The sequence below is a fragment of the Capra hircus genome, chromosome 4 (assembly GCF_001704415.2).
Source record: "Capra hircus breed San Clemente chromosome 4, ASM170441v1, whole genome shotgun sequence".
Lineage (NCBI taxonomy): Eukaryota > Metazoa > Chordata > Mammalia > Artiodactyla > Bovidae > Capra > Capra hircus.
The window spans coordinates 81799623-81815190 of NC_030811.1; the positions used below are offsets into that span (position 1 = coordinate 81799623).

Below are 15568 nucleotides of genomic sequence, written 5' to 3' on the forward strand. Positions count from 1 at the left end.
GAACACTTGGGAAACTCTTGGGAAAATTCCCAATAATACTTCATATGCTGTACGTCTCTCAATGTATTTTGCCCTTTATTGAGAAATGATGAAAATTATGTAGAACTTTTCTGAGAATCATGTTTATGAGCTGACTAAGATAATTTAGTTGGCTTAAAGCTCAACATTCAGAAAACAAAGATCATGGCATCTGGTCTCATCACTTCATGGGAAATAGATGGGGAAACAGTGGAAACAGTGTCAGACTTTATTTTTGGGGGCTCCAAAATCACTGCAGATGGTGACTGCAGCCATGAAATCAAATGATGCTTACTCCTTGGAAGAAAAGTTATGACCAACCTAGATAGTATATTCAAAAGCAGAGACATTACTTTGCCAACAAAGGACTGTCTAGTCAAGGCGGTCTAGTTAAGGTTTTTCCAGTAGTCATGTATGGATGTGAGAGTTGGACTGTGAAGAAGGCTGAGCGCCAAAGAACTGATGCATTTGAACCGTGGTGTTGGAGAAGACTCTTGAGAGTCACTTTGACTGCAAGGAGATCCAACCAGTCCATTCTGAAGGAGATCAACCCTGGGATTTCTTTGGAAGGAATGATGCTAAAGCTGAAACTCCAGTACTTTGGCCACCTCATGCGATGAGTTGACTCATTGGAAAAGACTATGATGCTGGGAGGGATTGGGGGCAGGAGGAGAAGGGGATGACAGAGGATGAGATGGCTGGATGGCATTACTGACTTGATGGACGCGAGTCTGAGTGAACTCTGGGAGGTGGTGATGGACAGGGAGGCTTGGCGTGCTGTGATTCATGGGGTCGCAGAGTCGGACACGACTGAGTGACTGAACTGAAGATAATTTGGCCAATTAGGATTTGTCAAAAATATATATTACTGAGCCTCTCCTTGACTGTGAAATGGCTTTCCTATTAGCACCTACATAATATTTATTCACTTAAAATAACTAATCATATTTATAAGAAACAGCTAAGTTTAAATATAGCACTGTCTCAACAGTATGTACTGATACAGTATGCAACTGAAATGGCAAATTTAGTTTAATTATTCCCATTAATATCTGCAGAAACTTAGTGAGCTAAATTATGACTTTTTTTTTTCCCTTTTTGTGGTAGTGCTAGAATTCAGCAACAAGCACACAGGCAGACATTTCAGTTCATATTCAACTATTATGTAATTCCTCAAGTCTGGGTCTTTGTAATAACTTCAAATTTATCGCATTCTTCTTTCAGTAAAATCCTGGGCTGGTTGTACATTTATTCCCTCTTAACTCCAAATTCACTCTCTTAACTTGTGTTATGAAAATGTCTCTTGGTCCCTTAAATATTTTTCTTTTACCTAACAAGGACAATTTAAGCTTTCTCAGCAGATGATGAAGAAAGACATTGTGAGAAAGGGTTTCTACATCCTGGTCTGGTTTGTTTGCTCCAAGGCTCTGGCATTAAGTGCAGCTTTCCTAGTGTGGCTCTGGCAATACGTATCCTCCAGAGCTCATGGATAGCTTCTCCAGAACAAGGCTTATGGAGCGCTGTCTGGCTCTCCAGCAGTACCCTCGGGGATTTTTTTGTGGAGAGCTGCTGATGAGACATCTGCAACTCAGAGGGTGAACTTCCAGCAAACTCTGTGACACTGCAGTACCTCCTCTGCCACTTCATGGGCCAGAACCATGTCCTCTGTAAAAGGATCTGCATCTCAGTCCAGGGGCACTTGGGGACCAAAGTCTCTTCCTTCAGTTACCTATTTTTGCCGTACGGGTGGTAGTTATACAATATTGTATCTGGAATTCCTGTATTATTTAGACTTATCTCTACTTATAGCCAATTCCTCTTTAATCCCTGCCAAAGTTTACATTATGTTAAAATTAAATAATGTACTTTCTTCTGTGATACTAATTAGTTGATTGTAAAATCCCCTTGTGGTACTTATATGGTACATTATTTACATAGGCTCAGGAAGAAGGAAGGTCAAATAGTAAAAAAAAGATAATAACCATATATTGCAAATCTCTGGAACAATCAGTTTCATAACGAGGTTTAATGAACGCTGTGTAAAAGAAAATCAGAGTTTCTACAAACCTTGCAAAAAGTGAAATGTTGCTCATTTTAAAAGTTCTTCTGGCTTTCCAATAAGATTTTGGAATGGCAGGATAAAGAAGTAGAAATGAAAGCCTACTATGTGGGCATCTCATTTCTGAAGGCCATCATTAATGGTGATAATGATCACTTGTTTTTTTTTAATCCTGATAAAAAATGAACTGTGGGTGTATCTCTGACTCAATCTACTGGATGGCATTTCTACTTTACATGACATTTAGGGTGTGCTATGTCAGTGATCAAACCACTAATTTGAAGTGTTTACCTATATGTTTGGAGAAGGAAATGGCAACTCACTCCAGTACTATTGTCTGGAAAATCCTGTGGATGGAGGAGCCTGATAGACTACAGTCCATGGGGTCACAAAGAGTTGGACACGACTGAGTGACTTCACTCACTCACTCACTCACTCACTCAGCTATATGTTAACTCAGAATACTGAAATATTCTTGAAAAAGTATGCACACGGTTGAGCCATTTTCTAGTAAATATGCTTAAAAATAAGAGTATGAGTTTTTCATTTCTGCTAGGAAGTAATAAAGTACAAAATGATGAACTGAAGGCTGATTCTCTGGTAACACCATTTTGAATGACATCTAATTGCATGTACAATTAACAAGTTAAAATGCATTTTTAAAATTCAAAAAGACTTCATATTTTTAGTCTCATGGAAAGACAAAAAAAGTAAGTTTTCTCATACTAAAAAATGCCTGTAAAAGCCAACTGTCATTCTATTGCTTGGATCTCTCTTTCTTTCTCTTTCTCTCTGTCACACACACACACACACACACACACACACACAGAGAGAGTTTACCTGCAGTTACTTACATTGCCATGCTTTTTTAAAAAGGGCATCTGCAAATAAATTCTGAAGAAAGATAAAATTTGATAGCTGTTGTAATCTACATTAAAAAACCAAGTTCTCTGAGAGAACAAAACAAAGAAAGACTTCTCTGGGGAAAGCCAAATGTATTCTATTTGGAATTACGGATAAGTTGTATATGACTGGAAATGGGGCTCTGGGATCAAAGCATATAGGGATAGGAACAATGGGGCAGGTTGTAAAAAATAAAACCAACTAAATACTACAGGGGGTAAAAACAATCTGGAGTACATTGAGAAGGTTTAACTGTACAGTAAGAGGTAAAACTCAAAATGTAGATTAGGTTAGATTCTTTGGATGGCCTGAAGCCACATTAAGTGAGCCAGATGTCATTTAGCGAACAATCCCAGACAGCTACATTTTACTAGAGAAGTGATAATCTAAGTTAACTCCAGATAACTTTTTAATAAATATACTAGATGTCTCTTTGCATTGCATGTTAATGTGTTTAAGACATTTCCTGTCTCATCTAGGTGTGAGCGTCTTCAGAGCAAAATTCTCTCCTATTGGTACCTGAATCCTTAGGAACCTCAGTTCCTTCAGAAACAGCAGTTTTGCTAGTTCTTATGTTTTCCTCCTTCCAACCTACACTTGAGTATATTGACATATTTAATCAAATTCTTTTTAGATTTTAATATTGTTTCTAAGAAATTAGACTTGATGTTCAATGATAGTATTGTATTGGTTTGAGAGTGCCTTTGACGTCTGAATGGTCATATGTCCAGAACACTTTTCTAATTTAGATAAATAAACATTGGAAATTCATACAGATATAAGATGCTGGGAGGGATTGGGGGTAGGAGGAGAAGGGGATGACAGAGGATGAGATGGCTGGATGGTATCACCGACTCGATGGACTTGAGTCTGAGTGAACTCCGGGCGTTGGTGATGGACAGGGAGGCCTGGCGTGCTGTGATTCATGGGGTGGCAAAGAGTCAGACATGACTGAGTGACTGAACTGAACTGAACTGAAGATATTACAGCCAAGGATAAATCATCATAAGTTTTAAAAATTAAAGCACTTGTTACAAAGCAATTTGCTGGTAATTCTGCATATATCAGACAGCCCATGTAAAACATTTCCATTTAACAAGAATTATTTGTTAGCAGAAGTAGCAGATAACAAGGAAAAGCTGTGAGATTAAATGAAATATTCAATAAAGTAAATGGTACACACATACTTAATCATTTAGATGGTCCATATGTTATTATTAGCTCCAGTGCAAAAATAAACTTGCACACAACAAGTTCTATTAAGTAAAACATGAAGAGAATTTTACTGGAAAATAATTTCAGATATATGCTAGACAGAGAAAAACTGAACTCTGACAGAGAAAAAAGTTTCTACTTTTGTAAGCAAATAAATCCAGTTAGGTGGTAATAGTGATATAAAAGTAAATTGTGATTCTATAGGAAAAAGATTCTGGTTTTTATAACTCAATAATCTTTTTAGAAAAAGGGGCTAAAGGATGTATTTCTTACAAATTTTATATTTGGTATATCTGAGAGAAGTGCTTAAAAAGTTGTCTGACAGTATGGTACTGGCACAAAGACAGACATATAGATCAATGGAACAAAATAGAAAGCCCAGAGATAAATCCACACACATATGGACACCTTATCTTTGACAAAGGAGGCAAGAATATACAATGGAGTAAAGACAATCTCTTTAACAAGTGGTGCTGGGAAAACTGGTCAACCACTTGTAAAAGAATGAAACTAGAACACTTTCTAACACCTCACACAAAAATAAACTCAAAATGGATTAAAGATCTAAATGTAAGACCAGAAACTATAAAACTCCTAGAGGAGAACATAGGCAAAACACTCTCCGACATAAATCACAGCAGGATCCTCTATGATCCACCTCCCAGAATTCTGGAAATAAAAGAAAAAATAAACAAATGGGATCTAATTAAAATGAAAACCTTCTGCACAACAAAGGAAAATATAAGCAAGGTGAAAAGACAGCCTTCTGAATGGGAGAAAATAATAGCAAATGAAACAACTGACAAACAACTAATCTCAAAAATATACAAGCAACTTATGCAGCTCAATTCCAGAAATATAAACGACCCAATCAAAAAATGGGCCAAAGAACTAAATAGACATTTCTCCAAAGAAGACATACGGATGGCTAACAAACACATGAAAAGATGCTCAACATCACTCATTATTAGAGAAATGCAAATCAAAACCACAATGAGGTACCACTTCACACCAGTCAGAATGGCTGCGATCCAAAAATCTGCAAGCAATAAATGCTGGAGAGGGTGTGGAGAAAAGGGAACCGTCCTACACTGTTGGTGGGAATGCAAACTAGTACAGCCACTATGGAGAACAGTCTGGAGAGTCCTTAAAAAATTGTAAATAGAACTGCCATATGACCCAGCAATCCCACTGCTGGGCATACACACCGAGGAAACCAGAATTGAAAGAGACACATGTACCCCAATGTTCATCGCAGCACTGTTTATAATAGCCAGGACATGGAAACAACCTAGATGTCCATCAGCAGATGAATGGATAAGAAAGCTGTGGTACATATACACAATGGAGTATTACTCAGCCATCAAAAAGAATACATTTGAATCAGTTCTGTTGAGATGGATGAAACTGGAGCCGATTATACAGAGTGAAGCAAGCCAGAAAGAAAAACATCAATACAGTATACTAACACATATATATAGAATTTAGAAAAATGCCAATGATGACCCTGTATGCAAGACAGCAAAAAAGACACAGATGTGTATAGCGGACTTTTGGACTCAGAGGGAGAGGGAGAGGGTGGGATGATTTGAGAGAATGGCATTGTAACATGTATACTATCATGCAAGAATCAAATCACCAGTCTATGTCCGATGCAGGATACAGCATGCTTGGGGCTGGTGCATGGGGATGACCCAGAGGGATGTTGTGGGGAGGGAGGTGGGAGGGGGGTTCATGTTCGGGATTGCATGTACACCCGTGGTGGATTCATGTCAATGTATGGCAAAACCAATACAGTATTGTAAAGTAAAATAAAGTAAAAATAAAAATTAAAAAATAAAAATAAAAAATTAAATGATATATTGTACATGGTTAGTAAAAGGATAATGAAAAAAGTGTGGAAATGATGAACACAATATACAGACTAGAGGTTACTTTGGGGTAAAGGAAAGAGGGCTACAATTAGAGAGATGTGTAAAAAAAAAAAGTCTGAATTTTGACAAGTGTTTTAAAGTTTTCTTAATAGAATATACTGAACACAACAAGAGCTGCACATCAAAGATGGTCCTATGTATCTAAAAATGGATTGCAAATTTAGCAATGTATCAAAGAGAAAGGAGTAAAATGAGCTACTTTAGAACTTAAAAAGAGCTAAAGATTTTTAACAATACTTATGCATATATTTAGGGCTTCCAGGTGGTGATAGTGGTAAAGAACCTGCCTGCCCATGCAGGAGACCTAAGAGAGGAAGTTTAATTTTTCCTGTGTCTGGAAGATCCCCTGGAGAAGGAAATGGCAACCCACTCCAGTATTCTTGCCTGGAGAATCCCGTGGACAGAGTAGCTTGGTGGGCTACAGTCCATATGGTTGCATGACTAAAGCGACTTGGCACAGACACAGACAGATGCAAACGTTTTACATACAATTTTATCCTCCATCAAATTATGAGCACATCCCATTTTCATATCAGGATCTTACTTAACTGCTCTCACTTGTGAAATAACTGGACCCATGGTTGACTGCAAAGTTAACAACTCTTCCACCCTTGTAAGTGAAAAATAAGACAGACTTGGCTAAGAGATGGGGTCATATAAAAGAAAACAAAAATAGGTTATAGAATTACCTCTATAAATTGGGATCCTGTGAGAATTTCAATAATATATTATTTTATGCCAATGTGTGTACATTTATCAGTTCAGTTCAGTTCAGTCACTCAGTCGTGTCTGACTCTTCGCGACCCCATGAATTGCAACACGCCAGGCCTCCCTGTCCATTACCAACTCCCGGAGTTCACTCAGACTCACGTCCATCGAGTCAGTGATGCCATCCAGCCATCTCATCCTCTGTCGTCCCCTTCTCCTCCTGCCCCCAACCCCTCCCAGCATCAGAGTCTTTTCCAATGAGTCAACTCTTCACATGAAATGGCCAAAGTACTGGAGTTTCAGCTTCAGCATCATTCCTTCCAAAGAAATCCCAGGGCTGATATCCTTCAGAATGTACTGGTTGGATCTCCTTGCAGTCCAAGGGACTCTCAAGAGTCTTCTCCAACACCACAGTTGAAAAGCATCAATTCTTCGGCGCTCAGCCTTCTTCACAGTCCAACTCTCACATCCATACATGACCACTGGAAAAACCATAGCCTTGACTAGACGGACCTTAGTCAGCAAAGTAATGTCTCTGCTTTTGAATATGCTATCTAGGTTGGTCATAACTTTTCTTCCAAGGAGTAAGCATCTTTTAATTTCATGGCTGCATATATATATATATATATATACACACATATATATATAGTGTTTTTGCAAGTAATACAACCTATCAATCGTACACAAATTGTATAATTTACAATATAAATTGAAGGTAAACTATGACCATGAGATCACTAAACTTTGGCCAATGTTGCATAAGAGAAAAGGTTTTGTTTGATTTCCAGAAAGTGCCTTAAAAACAGAGGGAATACTATTCTTTGTCCCATAAGAAAAAAAAAAAAACAAGTAACAATGGTGGACACTGCAGAATATATACTCAGAGAATGTCAGAGAAATAAGATGGAGAAGGCAAGGGCAACCCACTCCAGTACTCTTGCTTGGAAACTCTCATGGATGGAGGCGCCTGGAAGGCTGCAGTCCATGGGGTCGCGAAGTCGGACCACTCCAGTGTTCTTGCCTGGAGAATCCCAGGTATGGAGGTGCCTAGTAGGCTGCCGTCTATGGGGTCGCACAGAGTTGGACAGAACTAAAGCGATTTAGCAAGACAGGAGTGTAAACCCTTGTATGTGAGGCTTCCTTATCAGCCCTGTTCTATAACTGATATTCTTTGACTGAGTAAGAAATAAACCTCTATAGTGTTGAAATCACCATCGTTTTGGATTTCCTGTAACTGGTAGCTAGTTTTATTCCTAAATGATGCTTCGACTCTAATCATTATTAGTATAAAAAAGCAATAGGGGAATCATTTCAACTTAAAGTGTATTCATACAGCATTCAACAAATATAATTAAACATATTTATAGTTAAACTTCATATCCATTCACAAATATCAAAGTAAAAAAATCAGTCTTTTTCCTTTTTTAAGAAAACTTATCACTGAAAGCAGTTATTCTTTTATAAATAAATACCTCAAAATGCTGAGGCTCCATTGCTATTATGTTTTCTTCAAATTAACCAGCAATCTAGCAAATGCTCCCTTTATAAATAACTAAAAAGGCATTCTTTGGACTGCTCTGTCATCTGTTATTTGCTGTTTAAAACATTTTAAAGGTATTTTTCAAAAAGTTAAGCAGCTTAAGAATAATTGGCTATACACATGGCAAAATATGTCCCTCTATATACTCTGCACACAGGTTCCTTCACATTTTATTTTAGCAAAATCCTAGCAGATCCAAGAACAAGGAAGTGTCTCCATAAGAAATATTTAACAGTAATTCAACATATACCCGGAGAAGGCAATGGCACCCCACTCCAGTACTCTTGCCTGGAAAATCCCATGGATGGGGGAGCCTGGTGGGCTGCCATCTATGGGGTCGCACAGAGTCAGACACGATTGAGCGCTTTCACTTTCACTTTTCACTTTCATGCACTGGAGAAGGAAATGGCAACCCACTCCAGTGTTCTTGCCTGGAGAATCCCAGGGATGGGGGAGCCTGGTAGGCTGCTGTCTATGGGGTCACACAGAGTCGGACATGACTGAGGCGACTTAGCAGCAGTAGCAGCAACATACACTAGGTTCCTATTCAGTAAACCCATGTTTTTGAAATAAATAAATGAAAGAGGATGAAGAAAGAACAAATGTTTAATAAGACATTTAATTAAATGATTAACTAAAAATGCAACATGAAGTTTAAGAGATTAAGTTTTATCCTTTTTTTATAAGTGGAACTAATTACCAAAAAAAAATAAGCGCTGTCTATATTGGCATTCCGACAAGCCAGTAACTTCTAATTACAGTCCCAATTATTGCAGTAATTGGTACAATTTTAAGAGACACTAATAGATGAAATGTGTTGTCTATGCCTATAGTTTTTATGATGCATAAAAATTCAAATAGTTGATAGCTCTTGAAAGCAGTTTTAATAACATTAAGGTTAATTTATATAAATCAATTAAGGGCTTCTAAAGGAAGTGAAGTGAAAGTCGCTCAGTCATGTCTGCTTCTTTGCAACCGCATGGACTACAGACCATGGAATTCTCCAGGCCATAATACTGGAGTGGTAGCCTTTCCCTTCTCTAGCAGATCTTCCAAACACAGGAATTGAGGAAGCACTCATAAATTAAACTGATTGTCCAGTCAGCACATATTCAACAAGATGTCATCAGATATGGGTTCCAGCTTCAACTCTGCCATGACATGTGGTATGACTAGGGCAAGTACCTCTAGTTTATCCTATAAAACAAGGGCTGTGGTGTAGCAAATGAGGTCTAAATGCATAAGTAAATAAAGGTAGTGCCTGTGTTGGAAATCACCTTCTTCAATCATCCCAAGTTACTGGTTAAGAAATAGGTTCAGAGATATGACTCAGCCATTGAAAGTTTCAATATGAATCAAGAACTCCTCGCAATACAATGTTCCTCCTCCTATTATCACACAGCCTACCTATCTTCTAAGTTGGAGAAGAGAGAGGAGAAAAAGGAGAGGTGGAGAAGGAAGAGGAAAAGAAGGAGAAAAGGGGAAAAAAAGAAAAAGACATACAACCACCATTTTTATACCATATTTCCATACATATCAACCAAAATTAGAAAACAGACAAATTACTGATATTCACTCTAAGGACAGATGTTAGAGGTCAAATCCATCCCCAGTCATATCAAACTGCTATCCAGAATTGGCTCTGCAGAGGAGCCCTTATAATATGTTAGCTCTGGAGGCAGTAGTGCCTCCATGCAGTTTAAATAACCTGAAAAATGGAAATCAGCAGAGTGGCTAATCATCACTGGCTTTTTCCTAAATGTCTTAGCAAATAAGAAGCGTTTAATTTTTTTCTCCTCTTAATTCTACTTTATCCTTTTTGTTTAACAGCTCAAGTCTGAATATTTCCCCAATGGTACCATGATATCAAGATATGGCAGTGCAACTTAAATACTGGCTATCAGGTTATATACCTGGTTAACCCACTCAGACTATTAGCTCTGCTTTAAGCAGCATCTTACTATTTCCCAAGAACACATTTTATTTTAGATCTTATATTGTGAGTTAGAGGATTGTAGTTTCTACAAACTCATTTACAATAACATGGCAAAAAAGGCTTTAAAGGTAGTTTATAGAATTAAAAAAAAGAAGAAAAAGCACAAATTCTGCATTTATATTAATACATGAAATAGATTCTTGGATCCTCACAATGCCAGGAGGTAACAGGAAAGTTTATTTCTCATATTTTCTCATAAACTCAGTGCCCGTGAGATAGGATTAATAAATTTATGATAAGGAAATTAAGGACATCCAATTAAATTTCAATTTTAATTAAAAAAAATTTTTTAGAGTAAATACTAAATACTTTTTAAGAGTAAATATTTCTCAAACATCATATACTTACACTGAAAAATCCTTTGTTATCTGAAATTGAACTTTAACTGGGCATTCTTGAGAAGTGACTTAACTAAGGTCATAGGTTAAAACCTACATCTCTGACCAACTCCACCATGTGGAGTTACTGCGAGAACTTTTCATTATATTATCCCATCTATCACAACTCTCAGGGGATAAATCGAAACATTTGTTGTTGTTGTTTAGTCACCAATTCATGTCTGACTTTCATGACCCCATGAGCTGTAGCCCACCAGGTTCCTCCATCCATGGGATTTCCCAGGCAAAATTACTGGAGTGGGTTGCCATCTCCTTCTCCAGGGGATCTTCCCAACCCAGGGATTTAACTTGCTTTAAATCCCTGCCTTCAAAGAAGGCGGATTTTTTACCACTGAGCCACCTGGAAAGCCCCAAGATTTCAGTTTCCCAACCAGGGATCAAACCTGGGCTATCCAGTGGCTCAGTGTCCTAACCACTAGGCCACCAGGGAACTCTAAAATTGAAATATTAGTGCTCATATTTATTTTTAGATTTGATGACTAAGGCTCAGAAAATTTAGAAGACCCATCTAGTTTCTCACAGTTAGTAGGGAGATCCTAGCCTGAGGTCCAAATCTTGCCATGTAAAATCCAATTAGGTAATATGTATTCTATTTCAACTCACAAGTAAGATAATAATAATTAAAGGCTATTTTGACCTTCGTTTTAACAGACAGTAATCAGGGATGAGCTGTTTCACATTATTTTGTTCAGTATCAAAATGGAAAGACTAAAATCAGAGAGGAAAGTATGGCTTACTGAGAGATTTTTTAAAATCCTTCATTTAAAAAAACTCTTTAAACCTAAAGACATGCAAAATGTGTTAAAAGCATGCCTTAGCATACACAGAAATATAGAGGTCCACTTTTAAATTATAATAATGTCTTAGTGTCTTTACTAAAGACATTTGATTCTATTAGAGCATTATTATCATGAAGAGCAACTCATTTAGCCTCAAAAAAGACAAAAATCCTGCCATCTGTGACAACATCAATGAACCTGAGGAATATTATGCTAAACAAAATAAGCAGGCACAGAAGGACAAGTACTATATGGCTAGGTAGTTAGAATAGGAAAAAGGAGCCCAAAATGGTGGTGGCTAAAAGAAAAAGAAAGGAAAAGCCTGTAAAAATGGAACAAAAGAAAATCCCAGGACCATACTGAGAACCTCAGGTGAAACAAACAGCCTGGCTAGCCTAGTTTACATAGGGAAGGCTCAGGGGGAGGAGAGAAACCATATAAAAAGAGAAGCCAAGATTGAGCCTTCTCTTCTTTTGGGTCAACCACCCTTGTGCCATGGGGATGTATTTTCCTTTGCTTGCCAAATAAAACTGAGCTGTAACAGAGAGGTAACACTAGGTCCGTCATGTCAAATTTTTGCTGCAATGAGACAGACTGGAGGAAATTACACTGACCCCTAATGATATATCACTTACATGAGGAATCTAAAATAATCAAACTTATAGAAGGAAAGTAGAATGGTGGTTGCCAGGGGAAAGTACAAGTGGGGAAGTATCAGTTAAAGAGTTTACAAAGTTTCAGTGATACAAAACCACTAAGCCCTAGAGATCTTCTGTATAGCACAGAACCAGAAGGCAACAATACAGTATTGTACACTTAAAGTTTTGCTAAGAGGGTATGTTGGGCTGTGTTCCACAGGCCTGCAGCTTTAAGGCTAAAGAGCCTGGATATAGCGACAGAGACATCAATGGTTTAAAGGACTGGGGGATCTTATGGGTCTGAAGCAAGGTCCTGAACCAATACTCCACCATGTGTGGTTGCTGGTGGGCTGAAATATAGCCCACTCATAGCTGGAAGTGGAAAGTGGGGAGGGAGTGAGGGAAGGAAGTGGGGGAAGTTTCCAGTTATAGGGAGAATTGACACCAATCTCAGCTTAGCTCATAGGTTCCAAGTGAAAGCAGCAGAGACCATGCCCCTCACTGTTCTTTGATAAGCTATCAAGTATATAAAGCTGATATAAAGCTTAGAATAATCACAAGCTGGGGCTGGGAGCAAGTATGCAGGCATTTTTTCATTAGTTCTATCTGTTATTAAGAGTAAAGGTCAGTCAGGTGAATAGATTGTAGCTGAAGCAGGGACTAGATGAGTGGGGATGGACAGAGAACAAGAGAACAGTCATCTTGGCTGCTCATTCCTCCCTCCATGCAGGATAGATCTTATATTGTTTTTATAACACAAAATATACTAATAAATAAGAGAGTAGGAGGAAACTTTTCCAGATGATAAATAGGTGGATGACACTGATTGCGGTGATGGTATCACCAATGTATACTTATCTCCAAATTCATCTTGTTATATATATTAACTATGTACAGCTTTTCATATGTCAAAAGTTTTTTTAAATAAAAGAGCACCTCAGCAACGTACTCACTAAATAAAACTCAATGAAATTTCACCGAGTGTATTCCATAGCAATCAAGAGAGCCATTATGAGACTCAGAGATGATTTGTTGAGTTAAATCTTAAAAAGCATGGTATTATAGGAAAGCCCAGGGTTACTTCCACAACTAACATTCTAGGGGAACCATATGGATTCAGCTAAACTAAATCTTTATGGAGTTTTTCCAAGGTGAAAGTGGACAAATGTCAATATGTTAGGAAGTGTATGATTAGGCTTAAAAAAAAAATTAAAGCCATAATCCCTCAATTAGCATTTAAAAGAAAATTTATTGGTATGCTTAAAAGTTAACTACTTGTAAAAAGACTCATCTTGGAAAAATGTACATAGTAGGATCTATCTTTCCTCCCACCTCTTGATCCCAGTGTTCTCTCTCTCCTTCTTATACAATCTTTCCTTCCATTCTCCTTCCTATTCCTCTCTTATAATACTGTCTGTTCTTTCTTTTGCAGCATTATCAACTTCCCTGTAGTTCTGGGCTCTAGGTTTCTCATTATTATCATATTTTCTCTTACTTATCTTTTTCCTCCTATCCTCAGCTGCTCATAAATGGAATTTTGTATTAATACAGTTTAAAGCTACATAATGCTATAAGTTATTGATAAAAATAAATAATTATAGTCATGTACTGTGTTATTATATACTAATTATAAATTATAAATTTTATAAGACCTGCCATAATATTAAGGTTTATTATATTAGGCTTACTATGTACATGAGCAATAAATGCCTTTTTCTTTATATTACATATGAAAGTTTTCAAATTCCTGATATATGATATTGAACATATTAGTAATGTAAGAGTATTTTTTTTATATTATACTGAACAGTATTTCCAAGTAGAAAATTCATCTATTATAGCAAGCTATGTGATATCTCCCCAACATCTGGTATTAATGTTTACATTTTGGTAGTGTGCATGAATTTTTTTCAACAATGAAATACCAGTACGCCTTTCCTAGCCCACTGGATTTCTGCAAAAAGTAATTGTCAATGATCTTACTATCTGGCACTTATTGCAAGAAGTTATATATCTTCACCTAATTTTAGAGCTATTTAGTTTGATGATGCCCACATACTTTTATCCACAAAGACATACATTATCTAATCTCTATTTCACCCCCTTTTCACTGTTGTGACTTTTTATTGTTAACAACTCTAATGTTAAATGTTTTAAAAATGCAAGTCTAAATAAACTCTCATATATGCTATGTTTTTTAAAGCCTAATGACCTAGTATGCATCCCATAACTCTGTCTCACTTTGAGAAAGAAAATGCATTTGTGCTTGTCAGCTTGCTTGGAAAGGTGGAAAAGCTAAAAATACCAACACACATTTCACTTAAAGTCTTTTCAATAGATTCTCAGTATGTACTAGCGATTAATCTTTCATTTTCATTATAAATTTATTTCCTCTTAAACTTTTATATAAGAATAAAGGACATTACACAAGGATTTATTCATGTTAATTTTTAAAATATATTCTCATTTTAACAAATCCACATTTACTGATTAAAGAAAAGCATCAATAACTTTCAATATAAACACACAGACTTAAAATCTGGAAAGAGATCTTTCAATTAGTTTCTAAAATTTCTATTCAGTTCTCTAATGTGATTTGTAGCTTGGTCCATGCTATGCAGTTGGATTCTTAGAACTGTTTTAGGATTCATGACAACCTCCTGTTCCAGGTCACAGATACCTGCTCACAGCCTCAATGGCCCCGCCTGATTTCACATGACAATGGTTCCAGCTACTTCTCAGGTATTTTGACTTAAAAGTAATTTTGGTAGTTAAAGAGCCATGTAAGGAGAAATGTCTTTTCTTAAAAAAGCCATGTAATAACCATCTTTTACCTAATAGGAGAAGGTAACAGAGTGTTGTCAAGAAAAACTAGTCAAGTATTTACAATTTTACTTGATATCTATTGAATCACTAAGTACTTACCTGGATAATATCGGGCCAGGCCTGTGGCACTGCCAAACACCTGCCATAATAATGAAGGATCTTCTTCTCGATTTTTCTTGAAAACTTCATCTAAGGCACTTGTCCAGTTGAGTTCATTTAATACAATTGTTGCTACCAAAAGTGAAAGAATGGAAAAATCAATCAATTCAAATTTTTAATTAGTAACTGAGCCTGTTTTCATACATGTGCATAGTAATGTTATATATATTTCATTGCTTTATCTATAAAAGCACTCTGATCTGGTGGTAATCAAAAAGTTTAGACATGGAATCATTTCTTCAAACAAATGTTTATATGATGGTGGCCCTACTGACATTTAGGGGCTGGGTGACTTTTTTGTAGTGAGAGTTGTTTTGTGCTTTGTAGATGTTTACAAGCATCTCTGGCCTCTACACCCTAGAAGTCAGTCCATGTTCCCAGTTGTGATATGCAAA

General features: G+C 37.0%; 1 protein-coding gene across 6 annotated transcripts in view; it reads right to left on the reverse strand.

Annotated features, from left to right (window-relative positions):
* CACNA2D1 (calcium voltage-gated channel auxiliary subunit alpha2delta 1) overlaps positions 1-15568 on the reverse strand; it is a 535456-nt gene that overhangs the window by 133805 nt on the left and 386083 nt on the right. For all 6 annotated transcript variants that reach the window (XM_018047284.1, XM_018047282.1, XM_018047283.1 and 3 more), the window contains exon 7: positions 15114-15245. In XM_018047284.1, coding sequence (XP_017902773.1) covers positions 15114-15245 — 132 coding nt within the window. The remainder of the gene's footprint in view (positions 1-15113; positions 15246-15568) is intronic.